We start from the raw sequence: 17,385 nt of genomic DNA, 5'->3' as shown, positions 1-17,385 counted from the left end.
TTGCAAACTCCACAGCCACATACTATGGGATGAGTAACCAGCACACAACACAACCTTCTACACAGCGTTCTTGAGAACAGCTTTGATGATTACTGAAGACTTCTGAAGGCTTTTTGAATATGAATAAAGAGAAATAAAGTAGACACTCACTTAATCCCTGGGACATCCAGGAGGTTGCTCATGCCTGCCCAGTTGATTTCCAAATGCTACAACAAGAGCAGGGAGAAAACATATACAGGACTATTAAAATTTATTTCAAAATAAATGTAGAATTTAAAGGGGAAATTATTCTAAAACAAAGCCAGCTGTTTAAAGAAAGGAAAACCAGCACCCGTAATTGATTGCAACTGTACATTAAAACCAACAGCTGGTATCAATTCCCTTATCTATTTTATCTGCCATCCTGAAATGAGGATATCACTGGGACTTAACCTGCAAGCACAAGGAAAGACAGCATTCAGCCCTTAGCAATGGCCACTGGCAGATGCCCTGGGGTCATGCAGGAAATTCAACAACTCTACCTAGACTTTGAAGTTGTTTCCTCATCCTTTCACTTAGAGGTTGGCCTATGCCCTGAGGCAGGGGGTTGTCTGTATCCCTACTCTTACAATAAACAAAAAGGGGTTTTTTTTCATGTGCTGAAATAGTGCTACTAAATCTAAACACAAGAACACCTCATCCAAGATCAAAAATATATGACTCCCATGAACTCAAGCAGAGTATAACCCACAAGCAAAGCTGTGTGCCATAAGATAACTAACTGGTCCTTACAAGACTAAAAGGTTTCTCATATTTTATTAAACTACAATTCACTACAAGGCACATGACCTTAAACAGGAGAGCTTTCAAAAGTCAACCATGGTTGAATGGTCTGCAAGATGACTGCATTTAAAATCTATGAATGGAAATATCCACCAGCCAAGAACCTTACAGCAAAGGCCAAGGAAACTGTGCTGTCACTAGAAGAAGAGTGACAGCACTCCCATTCTTAGAGTGAAGTAAGTAACTTTTTAAGCACTGTTACAAAAATTTAGGACAAATTCATTCATGTCCTCCTAGAGTTCAAAAGGAGCACTGAACAATCAGGCATTTGTTATTCAAGCACCTGCACCAGGACTGACTCACCGGTTTCTGCATAAAAAACAAGGTCACTGCTCCCACAAAAGGTGCATCAGTTAGAAGAGGTTCCAGGATCACCCGCAACGTCCCATACAACTGCAAACAGAACAGACCAAGGAAAGCTGAGTGTTAAGGTATTCTCAGGATGTGGTTTCAAAATTGTGAGCTTTTCAGTGATGGAGTTAATTTTAAAAATCCTCCTTGAAGCCAATTCTATTAAGAATTTAATAACAACAATAACCTCCTCCCGCCAAACCACTGCTACTGATACCAGGAAATACCTGCTATGTTTGTGAAGTCTCTCTGCAATCCTGCCATACAATGGAGTGCTCTGCCTACTAGCTTTCAACACTGTAAGAACAGGTTGTTGGTTTCATCTACACCAGTTTATGAATGTCCTGGTTCTTCTGAAGTTCTCCACCAACACACAGCTCCTCTGAACTCCAGTGGCAGACGCTGCCCCACACAGACTCGATGCTCTAGCACTGACCCTGTTTAAGAGTCACACTACAAAGCTCAAAAGTGGTATTTAGGTGCTTTCCATGGAAGGCACCATTTCCCCAGCCAAAACAGAAGGAGATAAAGCCAATAGTTCCAAGCTGAATAGCTGGTGATTTCCCAGTTAAGTGTCATGACCTCCCCACTGGGATGTGCTGCCTCCTGCCTCACACAGCCTTGAACAGAAAACATCAGCACAGCACTCACCTGGACACCTTTCACGCCAAGATTAAATTTCGATATGTCCATGTGAATCTCGCAGTCTCCTATGTAACTGAAAGAAAATTATCACATTATTCCACAGTTTGCAATAGTTCCATGAGAAATTCGGGGCTGTACAGAGTATAAATGAAATCAGTTTAAGGACTGACAACATAACCCCCCAGGCAGAGATGGATTTTCAAGTGACTGAAAAGGGAAAGTTGAACAAGGGTCAGATCTGCACAAGAGAATCCCTGCAGTCAGCTGGGATATTGATCTACCTGTAAAATATCAAAGTAACATCTGCATTTCACGGTTACTTTTCTATTCTTAAGGCTGGTGTTGGCTGAGGTGAGCTCGCTGCAAGGAGGGGATCAACAAGCTCATTCAAAAGCAATTGCCTACTTGCTCCCATCTCTGCCAAAGGCCCGACAACCTGGTGACCCAGCTCCCAGGTGCAGAGCCATCCTCCTATTACTTAGGGGGTTCCCACCTTGCCCACACCCAGAAAGCCCATAGATCACCCTCACCCACAACCCAAAAATCCACTCGAAGGACAAATTTATCACTAAAAATAACCTGGTTTCCTTGAGGCTGAATTCAAAGACAATGACTTAGATCAGATTTTGGTCAGTTGCCATGGAGAACATCAGGCTTTAAATAAAGCAAATGCTGAATGTGGTATTTTGGCAATTTGGAAACCACCAGAGACTTTAATAAAAGTACAAACATCACCTTATGCAGAAACTGATAGCCACTCCCCAGGGAGAATAACATAGCAGAGCTGTTGATGCCTCTGGCAGAAAACAATTGAAGGGAGCTACCAAATTCCCTTTCAGCCCCCTGAGAAATAGCTCTGGCTGCAGACACACAAACATTCTCAGGTAAAACAGGGTGTAAAGGTACAGCAGTACAGTGAATGTGCTGTGCTTGCCTCCTGCATGCATAATTTCACCCCATAATCAAAGGAAAAGGACAAGATTTCTGCTCTGACCACATCTATACAGGTAAATAGTGCTGCAGTTGCCACAAATTCATGTTGTAATTTGCACATAGACAGATTCCCTCCCACCCAAAAAAACCCTGCCAAGAATGTGCAACCATGTGAATTTGTCCTCATTTTTGCAAGCAAAGTTCTTTGTATATTTGTTTACAGATAGTCACTTAACAGAATTTTAAGAGCACCTAACACAGAGATTAAAGCCTTCAATGTTAGAGCATTCTCATTTCTTAAATAACCGACCTCACAAGCCATGCCAAAATTAACACAATCTTTCTTAAAAGCTAGTCACATAATTAAACTTATTTTACATTTGTTAACTTCTACAATTTTGACATTATCTTTTAGCTCATTACAGTGGGTGCTAATAGAGCATTGTTACAATAAAATTCTAAATGAGGAGCCAAAATGAGTCCCTCAATTTGCAGTAATTAATCCAAGAGGATTTAATTCAGCTGTTGCCAGTGTCCGACACAACAAGTAAGAGATGTGGTGTTTTAATTTACAGTGTTTATGCTTTTCCACACAGTCAAAAACTCTTCCTACCCAGTCCTAGATGTCTCTTTTCTCCAGTAACACTCCAATAGCTGCCACCATGTTTTAGAGTCTACGTGTTGGAGAAGTCTTAACAGAGCCTGAGTCTTTAATTATTCTTGAATTGGTCTCATACAGGCATCACCCCCCCACCAGGGTGCTTAGTAGGAAGGATGCACTCTTTTAATTAGTTTTATTCCTCATTTCCAGTCCCAGCTGTTTGTCCTTCCATCTGCTCCTCTGCTCAGTGTATCCTTGTTGAGCTCTCTGCCGTCCTCCCCCAGAGAGAGCACACCTGAGCCAAACTCAAGTCTTGACACTTCAAAGTGTGTAGGGTCAAGGCCCTCCACCCTCCACAGGACCTGCTTTACCCACCTGTGAAGAGTGGAATAACCACCCATTTCTCCCCTAAATCACCTGCTGCACAAGGTGATGCAGATATGCCTGAGCTGTGGATGAGCAGCTGCACGCATCTGTATCTCTTCTGTATTTGGGTGGAAAAGCTGGTCCTGGTGTTTATGATCCAATGGCAATCCACTGGCTGAAGGCAGGGTTGCTACAAGAGCACATGCTAACAAGTTGAACTAACCTGGATGTCTGTACATCCCTTTAGAAAAGGAAAGTGCAATAAGACAACTGCTCATGGGCCACACATTGTCATGGCCCCCCACGCTAAAATCCCCCTTTGGGCCGGCATTCTCAAGTGCTTTGTACTTGGGAGATGAACATGCAGTATTACACAAATAAGAGAGACAAGAAAATGTGACCAGGTAACACAGGGTATGAGAAAACACAAACCATCTCTACCTTTCCTCTTTCCCTGTCCAGTCAGGCTCCTTTTCCGCTCAAGACTGACCTGTTTTCACAAAGCTTTTATTTTCCCGTAAGAGCCTACAAACTTAGCCCAAACTCCACTAAAGCTCAAAGTATTGTTGCACACTTCTTTTGACTTCTTCCTCCAGGCAGACTGTCTTTACAGCTTTGAAAACTTGCCAGTTAGAAGGCCAGAGAGAGTAAATTGCAATTAATACATTTTTATACATATTAATTATTACACTATTCTTCTATGACTTCTCATGTGCTGTAAATGCCACAGAAGAGGATGGAAAAGAAAATTCAGCACATTTTCCATGCAAAATGATTATAAGTAAAATCATATTAATTATATAGGAAGAAACCATATTTCAAGATATTTTCAGGAGGGTAGTAGTGCCTTCAAATACTTTGAAACTCCATGATTATATCCAATGATTATATGGCTATGCAGCAGCTCAGACAACTGCAGAAAGTGAAAAGAAGAGCTAGCTGTAGGAAGTCAAGTGGTTGCACTTGCAAAACTCATTTTGGAAAATGCAGTTTTGAGAACATTTCTGGAATGCTTTGACATCAATTTATTTGGAGAACGCAACTGTCAGCTCCCTACGCTCAGGGGACACCAGATTTATGATTTACATCTAGGGCAAATTGTTTGGAGATCCCAGGGTATTGCCCGTTTATTTCCAGCTGGGATCTCATATTTCAGATTCGGGGATTTCAAATCCCAGTCCGGCAGGGATCTCATATATCATTTAGTCACTGCAAGAACTCTAATACTTTCTTATATGTTACATGAAAGCTGTAGATCATGTATGTTTGCACTGAAAAACAGGTACATGTACAGAATACAGACACCAGGACCTTCACACAGTTAAATAACCAACTTTTGTACAAAGACCTGCGGGTAAGCAGTGGTTACCACAATATTCCTGTTCAGCCCTATAAGCTGTGACAAAATTTATATAACTTAATTTACATCAATTGAGTGTATCATCTCAGGGACCGAGAAAAAGTTTTTGGAAGAAATCTTGTAGCCTCCTTTCTTGCCTTTGCCAAAAGATCTGTGTGCCTCACCTCTGTGTAACCACCTCTGAGCCTTGGTTTTCCTGCCAAAAACTCAAGTATAGTCCTTTCAAGTGGAACAGTCAAGACTGTAATAAGATGATCCTCTACATAACCATTCCTGATGTACAACCATGTAAGCTGTTGTTAACAGATTTAATTAAAGCAGCTTCTTGAGTTCTTTTGGTAACTCCATGCAATACCAGACCTACTGCACCCCTGGCTCTGCTGACAGCTACTGCCCATACAAGTAAGGGACCTTTAAGTGCTATTTTTCACACTTCCCAAGCAAAGGGTTCAATTTGTGATATCACACTGCAAATTTAAAACAGAGGAAAGCAAGTTCCTCTTCTCATGGCACAGAACTGAACCCCAGTATTCAGCGCTGCATCAGGTTGTGGAGGTCAGAAGCACAGATTAAACAAAGCCCTTGGTGAACCACATGTACAAGTGGCTATTAAAACTACACAAATGTTTCCATACCAACCACAAAGGAAGGCTAAGAAGGAAAGGTTTTTTATAGTCCTGCCCTTGTTCTGTGTTTTCCCCATGTTAAGTCCAAAATTCTGGGCTTCAGCAACTAGTTACCTCCTTGATAAAACTAGAGGAAAAAAAAATCCCTCCTCCTGTACTGCTGTGAGACTGAAAGCAAAAAGCATTTTCAGAGTATGCTGGGATTTCTGGATGCAAGACACCACCTAACACAAAGGGTAACTCAGCACTGGAGTGGGGCAGAGCTGCTGCCAAGGCAGCTGAACACCAGGGTCACAGCACCCTGTGTGAAGTAGCTGCTCAGCCTTCCCTGCTCAGCTGCCCTGGTCAGTGCTGCATGCAGTGTGGTGACCCAGCCAAAGGTCACACTCACGTGGGTTCACCAGCGAGGGAACTCCCACAAATTACAGCTAGCAAGCACCAAGGCAAAGGAGTCATGTTTATAACATGCAGACACGTTAATCCTTTAATGTCCACTGCAACACAGCTACACTTCTCTGAAACCTAACCCCAGAGAGGGAGGTCACTGTGCTGCCAGCACTGCACAGTGCACCACACAGGTACCCACAGCACATCACTATCCTCCAGAGCTGTGATACCAGAATGCAGCTCTGTAGACAGATAGTCATTTAAACATCACCATCACACAGTGACTGAGAGTGTGAAGGGCAGCAGCCTCACACTGGGGCAGCTCAACTCCATCTCCTCTAAGTAGCAGAAAAAACCCTGTTCCTTTGGTAATCTAGGAAAAGGCAGGTAAATAACACTACTGCTCATTGATTTACTTCATGTTTCTGGAACTAACACACTACCTCCTGTGGACACTGCACAATGCACAACTCAGCTTAGCTGCAGAAACTGATGCTGATGTATTAACACAAGTGAAGCTGGAGCCTTAACACAGCCCTGAAGAAGAGACCCCTATCAGAGAGACAAGGTAAACTGCACACTGCTGTGTGAATACAGAAAACATCTGGGTTATCAGACAACAGTTCAGGTCAGGTTATCATCAGTATGAAGAACAGAAGGCCAGTCTGGAGATGCTGATGGGTCTGCCAAAGGGACAGGAATGTGGGGGTGGGGGAATCCCTCTGCAGAGGATTGTTAAAAAGACAGTGAAAATTATTATGTCGGAGAAGCAGCCTGGAGAAGCAGTTTAGCAGAGAACAGCAATGTTCTGCAGAGCCTAAAAGGCATCAGATCTCAGTCTCAACATGGAAAGCATGAATGATTTGCCAAAGGCCCTAACAGTGACCTGGCTATCACAAAAAGTACTTTGCTCCCAGCACTGAAGCACAACACCTGGCTGAGAATCAATCGTGTTTTACAGGGAGCGATGGTGCTCTGCCAGGGCTGGGGATGCTGCCATGCCACTGCCACATTAAGCAGCGGGCACAGTTCTGAGGACCTCTGTGCTGCTGCCAAAACACTCCATAATTTCACACTGTTTTTTCCTGGCACTACCACGAAAAGCCATTTAAAATTAGGCAGCTCAATCGCCCACTAAACTTAAGAGAGCTACAGCAGCATTCATTTGGTAATTCTTCCTGTAATTCCATTCTCCAGGCTAAACCAGGAGAGAGTTTAGCTCTGCAATGGTTTCGATGTTAACAAAACACACAAACTCATTCAAAACAGCCTGGGAGGTATTAAATGTTTTATCTAATTTTGTTGTTGTTGCTGTTGATAGAGCTAGAGGCAGTTTTCTGCTCAGAGAACAGCTGTAATCAAAAAAGCAAATGTGTTGGGTGGCACATAGAACAAATGGTGAGTAAAACCAGAAGATTAAACCAGAGGAAGGAATTAAAAAATAAATAGTGCAAGTAGTTCTGGAAGAACTGGAGAGGCAGGACTAATGAGAAACCATAGTAGGCAAGACAGACCGAGCACCTCTATACCTGAGAGCTTTCAGAACAGGCAATACAGCTCAAAAACTTGGGTTCTTACCGCCATCAATTGCAAAGCCAAGGGACACACTCTAACACCCACAGCAGCAGTGATGGGCCAGAGCAGGTAAACCTAGACCTGTGCAGGTGCTTTCTGACTGAGAGGCTGATGCACAGCCTTTCACTTCTGTAAGTATTAAGGACATCTAGCTGAGGGCAGACTATCTCATATCACTCTAGGCTGATATAAGATAAGGACCTCTTCACGCTGATCTTAGTGGACCACACATCCAGTCCAGCATGACACACAGGTGTGAAATGGGCAATGAGTTAAAAACCATCTACACAATCAATGATGCAATGTTACCATATCTGCAGGTCCAGGGTAACTTGTCTTCTACCAATTTCTTTGGTATAGGCTTTTATTCCATTGATTCTAGGGCACTGAAATAAAGACAAACAAGATATGACATAGTTAATATCTATCAAGCCCAAGTGAAAAGTCCTGTTCACTTTGATCAATTTGAGTACAGAAGCATTCATTAAAGACTTTGCAAAATGGCACATAAAGCATGAGTAAACCACATTAGTTTTTTTCCCTTAAAGAGGGAACAGCCTTGGCAGTCCTCAAACACAGGGCTGGTTGCAAGTAGCCCATGCTGCAAGCCTTAGGAAGCACTGAAAACTCCTGTTGCAAGGGTGTGACAGAAAGAAATATAGACATGGCCCTTTTCTTTCTATCTCCAGTCCTAGGATGCTGACACCATGTGGGAATAGATGTGTGTCTCTCCTGTATGATCTCTCCTTCATGGTGAAGATGCTCAAGTCAACACGAGGAGGGAACAAAGCTATTAAAGAACTGAACATCAGACTTCCCTTGCACCCGAACCTTTCAGAAAAGAGTGAACCACAAACATTAAAAGGACTTACACTACCTTCTCACCAAAGTGGATCTTGGTAAACGTGCATGTTTTCAGATGTACATTCTTTGCTCTGATTTTCGGTTCAAGAACTTCTTTAAATGTTTTTTCCATGATTGTTCCAAAGTATGGCCAAGCCTGGACAAGGACCTAGAGAACAGTAAAAGCAGAAACACACTAAAGACTCCTTACATAAGATACCTTCTGTTGAGAAACAGACACACCCATTACAGAACACCTGGCTATTAATATCAGTCCTTTTAAAATACCAAGTCACATTTGTGCACTTACATCATCCTTATGGAAGGATACATCCCAGTTCCTCAGAACAGGAATTTGTTTCAGGAACTGAATGGTGAGTTATCAGCACCGTACAGTCTATGGACTGCTTCTAACCACGGGAGCCAACAAGGCCCAGGGTTAGAGCACAACAGTCCCTAATTACTCTAAAGTGTCCCAGAGTTCCCTGGAGTTGGGTTTATTGAGAGAGGAGTGAGATGAGCTTTTACATAAAAAATAAAGTTTGTTAAAAAAAAAAATAAAAAAGGTAGTCACTGGCTTCTAATTTTCAAGTTTGGCTGTCTTGCTTTGAATTCCACCAAGTTTTCAGTTCCAGTGAGAGGTTAACTATACCTGCTGATGGGAGCATATGCCTTAGAGCTGTCCTCTGGTAAGAGGAGATATCAATACTTTTGCTAAAATAATAATACACACACACATATGTATATACACATCTATATACACACACACATTCACAGACTCACTTTCATTTTTTAATCTCAGAATGAAGTGTTGTTGTGAAATTCATCAAACCTGTATCAACCAGGCTCACACTGGTTCTCACCAAAACCTCAGTGGCAACTCTATAGTTAAGTGGCTCTATATTTCAGTACAGATACTGATGGGATTGAGCTGTATGGTAGTGACTTGACAACTCTCTCAGACTTGTCCCACAGAGTTTGCACTGGGATGCAGCTCAAAGTAGGTGGCCTCAAACTGGAGTTCAGAGCTCCTCACCTTGTTCAGCCACTCCACTCGTTCGACATCAGGGAAGTGAACCTGGATGCAAAGAAATAAAGTGAGTGCCACATGCCATCTGTTTGGGCACACTGCAACATGTGCAAAAGATACCATCCAGCATGGAACAAGCATTAAAGTAAGCTGAGATCCCTCTGCCTTCATACATACATCCTTTATAATTTACCACCTCCTTGAAAAATCATAAAAGACAAACAGCTAAGAATAGTAAAAGGCCAAAGGACCCACGTGCACTGATGTACCAGTATGCCTCTGGGCACACTTATATGATTAATGCAAGTGTCACATCCTGTTCGTGATGTCAAGTAGCATTAGATTTCTCATCCTTCTCTTTGTCATGCCTTGGGAAGCCACAAGAACTTGCTTTCAAGATCACGAGCTGTGTCAGACCTGTTTCCTGTACTCACTCACCTCAGCCAGGACACTGCACTTTGGAAAACAAAAACCTGTTTAGGAAACTCAGTTTATTGGTTGTGGCAGCATTTCTCCACTAACACTAACACAGTGCCAATGGCTTCAGGGAAAAGAAGCACTGTAAGAGTTCAAGCCTATTAGCATACACTATCATTTGTAACAGTCTGGTGTTTTCACCTCTCAGAGCTTTTTGAGATACTAAGGACATATTACAATGAAGTAGTCACTTATGCATCAAGTTTCCAAGTTAGACACATCAAATGCCAACAAGAAGTGTATATGTCCATTACAAAAATCCCTCCAGTTCCCTGAAGTAACAACTTGCTTCATCACCATCAGGACAATCGGATATGAGGCCACTCTCAAGTAACTAACTGATCTCTCAGACCTCACTGGGAAGCCACTGAGTGAAGAGCTACAATCACACATTACAGTCTTATGGATGTGGTATTTGCAGCCAGTGACACACGCTGGTAGCAGGTTATTGCAGAAGGGAAAGACAGTGCAGCAGCTTCTCAGAATGGACATTTCTGCTCCACAAAAGCACCTGAACACAAAGAGAATGTGACTATCATCTAGCCTGATAAAAGTAATTGGTAGGACAATAACTCCTCTTACAGGAGCTGTGAATTACACTCCTCAGGCAAAGGCTTGCTGTTGAATTCAGCAGCTTTCAGAGAGGTGCTCAGAGATGTTCGGATGGAATGGACAGCAGCCTGTCTTTTAGTACAGCTTCATGTATGATTTAAGAGCCCATTTTCCTTGCTCAAATAATGCTGTAAATTATCTCCAATTATTACATTAAAAAAACTAAAGTAATATTACCATATTCTTTAAAAGTATTTTCTTTTGATGCTCTAAATAGCAACTTTTCCATTAAATAAGACAATGTAAGTTCACTGAAATGTCAGCCTACCCAGCTCTATTTGTGTGATAAAGAGAGAACACAGTGCCAGAAGGGACAATCAACACTGATAAACTGCTGCTGACATTTTACAGTGAGGCAGATCATGTGAATCAGGGGACCTCCACTTCACCTGCCAACCTTTCATCTTTCACCAAAAGATCTTCCACTGGGGCACATAAATCCTGAGTAGGCTGAAGGCAGCTGCCAAGGTCCTGCAGCGTTTGTGCCACAGCTCTGGATCAGCCACAGGCAGGATAGAACAGGGATGGAAATAGCATGGTGAACTTGTTCTACAAAACACCTTACAGTGAGGAGAAGGGTGCAACCCAAAAGGAAGGACAGACCAGGACTCAGGACAACAGTTAGGCTGCCACATCCCTATGAGAGAGTCACAGCCAGGGGAGAAATGTAGCACGTTATAAACCACCAAAGCTGTCCGGGATTATTTGCTAGAGCCAAAGCTCCTAGAGATAAAACTGCCAGAGGCGACCAAGAAGCAAGCTGGTGGCTAAAGAGAGCTGGAACAGCACAAAGGAGCATCAGGGAAAAGGCAAAAACCATGAGAAGGAGGCAATAGGTAGACCTACCATAAGAAAAAGCAAAACTGAATTCACTCTTTGAGCCACAGACGCCCAAACCAGACAGCCCACAGCAAACTCCAAAAGCAACCGCAATGAATCCCACAGCACTGTGTCACACCTCAGATTGCTGTGACAGCATTAGCAGCCATTTGTGGTACATTTCCATCCCACTTGACGTGTCTGCAGCCCAGGTCCTACCCAGACACTCAGTGCCTCAGTTTCCTCTGAGAGATGGAAGGAATAGCACTGCTGTAGCTCAAAGCTTGGCACCAAAGACCACCAGGAGCTCCTGGGCTCACATGACAGGGCTTGCAGAGGTGAACACCACAGAAACAAGCTGACTAAATCTCTCTGGTGAAAACCAGCTTTCTGCCCATTATGAAAGGCCACCAGTTTCAGTGGGTTTCCAACACCAAAGTTCAGGTCCACTCCATGGGAAGAACTAAATGAGCAGTTCTGCAGAGGAAGCAGAGCTTGGTATCCAGGTGTTGAATCTAGATTATCCACTGTGTAGTAAGACATAAGCTCTGAGCAAATCCTTTCCTACCCACAGGATATCCCCATAATGTGTACCTCCTGCTAGCCAGCACGCCTAGTTCAGCCTAGTGACACCACCAAGCTCTCTTCTTGACCCAACCACTCATTCCAAGAACTTACTCTGTCATAATATGTCCTAATAAAACCATGCTCAGATCCATACTTTTGAACCACATGCTCTGGATTTCAGACTCCCTTCTGCCCCTTTTAGTGGTGAGAGCCCTGCCCCTCGAGTTTGTCATCAGTACAGGTAAGAGAAGCCCAAAACACTTCCTCCTAAGCCCAGACACCAGGAGCTGCCAAAGTTAATACTAACACAGAATAAGATTTAATCCTGTAGCCTTGGGCAAGTCACACTATCAAAATCAGTTTTACCCACCTACAAAAGCAGGCATACTTCTTGCCAAAGTTTAAGGAATGCTTCAAAAATTACTTAGCATTTGAAATGAGCTTTGAAGATCAAAAACACAAGGTAAGGGGCAATTACTAGCAAGTAAAGAAAATGAGGAAATTTCTGCATGGCTCCACCTTGCCCTGGAGCAGAACACACCAAGGATCACAGCAGTAACAAAAGCCATGTCTGACACAACAGTGCCATTCTGGTCAAATACAACACAGGAATCTACCCATCAGAGTTTGCATTTGTTTTTTGCTTGTTTGTTTGTTTTGGTTTGGGTTTTGTTTGGGTTTTTTGGCGCTCTGTTTGTTTTTTTTAAGGGACAGGGGTAAAAAGGAAAAAAAAGTCTAAACAAGCCTTTTATATGAAAAAGGAATTAAAAGGCAACGTTTTAAAAGGACAGTTCTGTACCCAGTAGTATTTCTCCTGGTAAAAGGAGCTTAACATCAGCGAGGAACCCAGCATACTTGGGTCCTCTCATGTGCAACCTGCGGAACAGCTGCAAAAGAAACGTGGAGAAGCCACCACCACCCCAAGGAGCCAGAAAGAAGGTGGAAGCTCAAATCTCTGCTCTGGGCACTGCCTGCTTTTACAGAAGTAATGCTAAAGGCTGAACAAGCTGAAGTCAGAAAGCCTCACCACGCCAAGACCTCACCCTGCTTGCCATGAGCAGATTTCCAGCCTGGTTTCCCAAGGAAGCGCTGCCTGCCCACATACACTGTCTAGCACAAGAATGCCTTCTATTCCAAACTCGCTGGTTTCAGCCAAGAAACTGGTGCTGCAAAATAACCCTGAAAATTCCCCTAAACAGATGGTTGAGTAGATTAGGGAAACCCTCCCAGCATGCCCCCTGAAGGAAAGGCTGCAATATGAAAATCTCCTAACAACTGATACCAGGACAGAGTGGAACTCGAGTCATGTTTGAAGAAGCCCTGCACTGCTCTTAGGGAGAACAGTTTTAAACCAATAACATAACCAATGATTGGTCTTAACTCTTCATTGGATGGATCCCCCTCATTTTACTATGGAGCACATTAAGAGACAAAGATTTACAAATCTCAAGATGCTGCCATTTCTTCTCCCCTCCAGAACCTTTCCTAGGATTACAAGACTGCAAATCCAACACATGCTCCCCTTAGCCTGAATTGTATTTCTACTCCCACCTCTGCATGACAGGAGAGAAGAATGCAAGGGACATTTTTAGAGCTCTCTCAATAAAGGCTCATGAACACTGAAAGGCAAAAAATGAAAGATAAAAAAGACAGCACCACAGAGAATAAACTGAATAGACATCAGGTGAGAATCAGCCTCCAAGATCAGCACAGGGGAGAAGTAGAAGATCAGCAGAGGAAGGAGAGAGAAGAATTAAACAGAGGAGTTAAAAATGCATTGAGTACAAGCATGGTGTGGAAGCAAACACCAACTGATGAAGTTATCAACATAGAAATGAAAAAGGGGGAGAAGCGACAACACGGATGAAAGATAAAACTAAAAGCACGGGGGGCAGTCCCTTTATTCTTTGGTCCTACATCCTATCCTGCCTTCTGGCAGCCAGCTCCAAGAATTCTCAAGTCAGGAATCAGACCTCTGAAAAGTGTCACTCTACCTTCTCTGTGAGCACGTGCTGGGCAGTGGGAGACAGAGGCGAGATACCCCTTAAACCCTTCTGCCTCCCGAAGGAGGCTGAACAGTCCCAGCTGTGTCAGCCCCTCCTCACACCAGGTGCTACAGCCTCTGACCATCTCGGTGGGCTCTGCTGGAGTTTCCCCAAACCTTTTTCCAAGCCTCTCCTGCGCTTGGGGCACACAGTGCTCTCTGTGCATCCTTGTGAAGGCCGAGTACAGAGCAGTCAGTAATCCTTTCCATCAGCTACCTCCTCCCACACTAATGAAGCCTGACACTTTCAACCACAAAACCTAGTAGAACTTTTTGAGTTTGTGTGCACTGGGAGGCGAGTGACAGTGACTAAGAGACTCAATTTCTGGTTACCACGATCCAGGGCACGTGAGGATAAAACACAGTATCAGGACAAGAGCTGACACCACCACACTCATTAATGCTGAGAGTTGTTTTAAACGCTCTGTCAATACAAACAAGCAGAAACCTCATTCAGAGAGGCTTCTGTGCCCGGCGGGAGGGAACATGTGCAGGGAGCTGCACCAGCTCTGCCAGGAGACCCTGGCTTCCCTCCCCAGAACTGCCAGCTGCCTTCGTTTCCCAAAGAACTAAGGACAGCCAAGTGCTGTAGGCTACATAAAAGTTTGCTGACTATAAATGTCTCCATGCAACATTCCTTACAAATAGAGCTCTTTGATATTCTCTTTTTTACAAGAAAAGCATTTCCCTACCAGTCCCTGGCAGGGAATTTTTAAATGCTCAGCAAATGATGATGAAGAAAAAAAAAACCCAAACATCTCATCATACTTTCCATTAGCCAACCACGGCTACCCAACAAATAACCAAAGACGTGGAATAAAATGTGCAGGTAGATTTTCTAGTTTCTTCACTTTAAAACCTAGAGTGGCTGGAAACAAATGTGAAAACAAACGAGTAGGGTTTCCACACCATCCATAGATAGCTCTTTAAAGACAAATATTTGGCTTTTAACAGGCAGCGAATATTATGTTTATATATTTTTGTTTGTTTTTAAATGTGACTAAAGAGGAGAAAATTTGCTGGATGAGAAAGTCTGAAATAAGTACCCTCGACAGCAAAATACCTGCAATGCAACAGTACATATCTGAAAGGAGGTTTCTCCAGCGATACAGCGGTCTGCTTTACAAACCCCCTTACTGCACATCTCCTCGGCTAAAACAACTTCCAGTTTAATCCTCGCTTTACTGAGCAAGACTTCAGAATCAGAGACGCTACTGCTCGGCCCGTGGCATCACTGCCACTCCTTCGGCTGCTCGCTACGGGACACCCCGCTTTTTGTCCCAGCCCCGCCGTCGCCGGGACCCGCAGCATCCCCGCTGCCAGGGGGATGCCGGGCAGCACCCCCGGTCCCCACTCACCCACGCTGGCAGGTGCCGGGCGGCCAGGCCCCGGCACACCGCCTCCCGCTCGTCCTCCAGCAGCGCGAAGGCGGCGGCCAGGCGGTCGCGCTTCCCCCGGCGGTTGTATCCCCAGCAGAGCCACAGCGCCAGCGCCAGCAGCACCCAGCTGCCGCTCAGCCCCAGGTACCCCGCCAGGTACACGGGGCCGAGCCACAGCAGCGCCCGCGCCCCGTTGGAGAGCAGCAGGCGCGGCAGCGCGGCGGGCCGGGGGGCGGCCGGGGGGTGCATGGCGAGAGCCGAGCCCCCGACACCGCGGGCTCGCCCCTGCCGAGTGCGCCCGCCCCGCGCCGCCGCCGCGGCTCCGCCGCCCGCCGGGGACACCGCCCGGCCCGGCCCCGCCGCCGCCCCGCCCTCCCGGCCAGCCCCGCTCCCGGGCAGTACAGCCCCGCAGTGGCCGCTCGCTGCTGCTGTCGGAGCACACGGGGCAGGCACAACCTGTTGGTTCTGGATGCTTGCTGCTTTCCTACTTCCTTTGCACCTTCTTCTCGTCCTCTTCTGATTTCGATGGGGATGTTGTGGGGGTTCAGATGTTGAAATACTGGTAATCGTAGAATTGTTGAATCTTAGAGTTGCCAGGTTGGAAGAGACCTTTAAGATCACCAAGTCCAATCATCAACCTAGCACTATGACTGTAACCCCTAAACCACTAAACCACATCACCCAGAACCAGATCCAGATGCCTCTTGAACACCTCCGGGGATGGTGACTCCACCACCTTCCTGGGCAACCTATTCCAATGCCTGACCACCCTAACAGTGAAAAAACATTTCTAATATTTAATCTGAATCTCCTCTGCCTCACCTTGAGGCCACTTGCTCTGGTCCTTTCACTGCTGGCACAGTAGAAGAGACCGGCCCCCACCTCACCACATGTTCCTTTCACGTAGTTGTAGAGAGCGATGAAGTCTCTCCTGAGCCTCTTCTTCTCAAGACCAAACAAACCCAGCTCTCTCAGCCATTTCTCATATTATATGTTTTCTAGGGAACCATAGGACACCTTTTGAGATCCTTTTCCCCGCAGCAATATTAATTCTATACATTTCCATTCGTGCCTTAACAGACAGGCTGTAACTGTACAGTTCTACACTGTGTTTTCCACTGCAGTTTTCTGTGGATCAGGCAAATGCCACTCTTTGTTCAGTGGATAAGTCTGGAACATCAGTGAATGATACCAGCTTTTATTGTAGCTCCTTTTTGATAATGGCTGCACAAGATAATGAATGATGAGCCAGATAAAAACCTCCAAGAAAAGGAAGCTGACCGTGTCCGGGAGAACTAGGTTTGGCCTCTGCTTTGCTGTGGAATTAGTATTTAATTATAGGTCAGTCGATAAATCAAACAACACCACAAGTGATCCTCATTTGTATGTTAATCATTGTGCATGACTGATCAGGGATAGAAATCAGGCATCTGAAAACTCAGATGCCTCACATCAGATGAACTCATGCATGAGACATCTATTAAGAGGCACTTTTGGAAACAACCCTCCTAATCTTTCCCTACTGTCAAATGAGGATGAATATGCTCTTCTTCCTGGGGATGTTGCAAAGATATATCATTATAAAACACACTTAAGGAAGTACTTCTTTACATAGTGGGCAGTAAACCTTTAGAACTTGGAGGAGGCTGCAAGGCAAATGGTATCAGCAGGTCCAAAAAAGGATTAGGTAAATTTTCCAAGAAAAGGCCCATAAATGTACTCTCTAACATCATGGACACAACAGCTGTGGAGGCTGGGGAAGGTTGAGGAGAAAAGAGCGCAGAAAATGTCTGGGCTCATACTCTCTCCAAACAGCAACTCCTATCATCACTAGTAGCAACTGGAGCAGAGGGCTGACCCTAGAGGGCATTTCTGTTTGTAAAGCTGTGAAGATAAGGTCCAGAAACTGAAGGATCTAGCAGCTGAAGGAGTACTGCCCTCTTGATAC

At 44.6% G+C, this 17,385-nt stretch overlaps 1 protein-coding gene across 1 annotated transcript in view; it reads right to left on the bottom strand.

Annotated features, from left to right (window-relative positions):
* The window catches only part of ESYT3 (extended synaptotagmin 3), a 32,320-nt gene extending 16,557 nt beyond the window's left edge, over nucleotides 1–15,763 (bottom strand). Inside the window, exons 1-7 of the mRNA XM_051787146.1 lie at nucleotides 15,417–15,763; nucleotides 9,546–9,587; nucleotides 8,544–8,678; nucleotides 7,976–8,052; nucleotides 1,825–1,891; nucleotides 1,126–1,215; nucleotides 151–206 (exon numbers count right to left, since the gene is read on the bottom strand). Coding sequence (XP_051643106.1) covers nucleotides 151–206; nucleotides 1,126–1,215; nucleotides 1,825–1,891; nucleotides 7,976–8,052; nucleotides 8,544–8,678; nucleotides 9,546–9,587; nucleotides 15,417–15,686 — 737 coding nt within the window. The 5' untranslated portion in view covers nucleotides 15,687–15,763. The remainder of the gene's footprint in view (nucleotides 1–150; nucleotides 207–1,125; nucleotides 1,216–1,824; nucleotides 1,892–7,975; nucleotides 8,053–8,543; nucleotides 8,679–9,545; nucleotides 9,588–15,416) is intronic.
* Nucleotides 15,764–17,385: the final 1,622 nt, after the last annotated feature.

The sequence above is a fragment of the Manacus candei genome, unplaced genomic scaffold, assembly GCF_025592945.1.
Source record: "Manacus candei isolate 608988 ecotype Guabito, Panama unplaced genomic scaffold, ASM2559294v1 h1tg000023l, whole genome shotgun sequence".
NCBI classification, from domain to species: domain Eukaryota; kingdom Metazoa; phylum Chordata; class Aves; order Passeriformes; family Pipridae; genus Manacus; species Manacus candei.
Note: the sequence above shows the minus strand (reverse complement) of the source record. Positions and strands in the feature narration are given on the sequence as shown.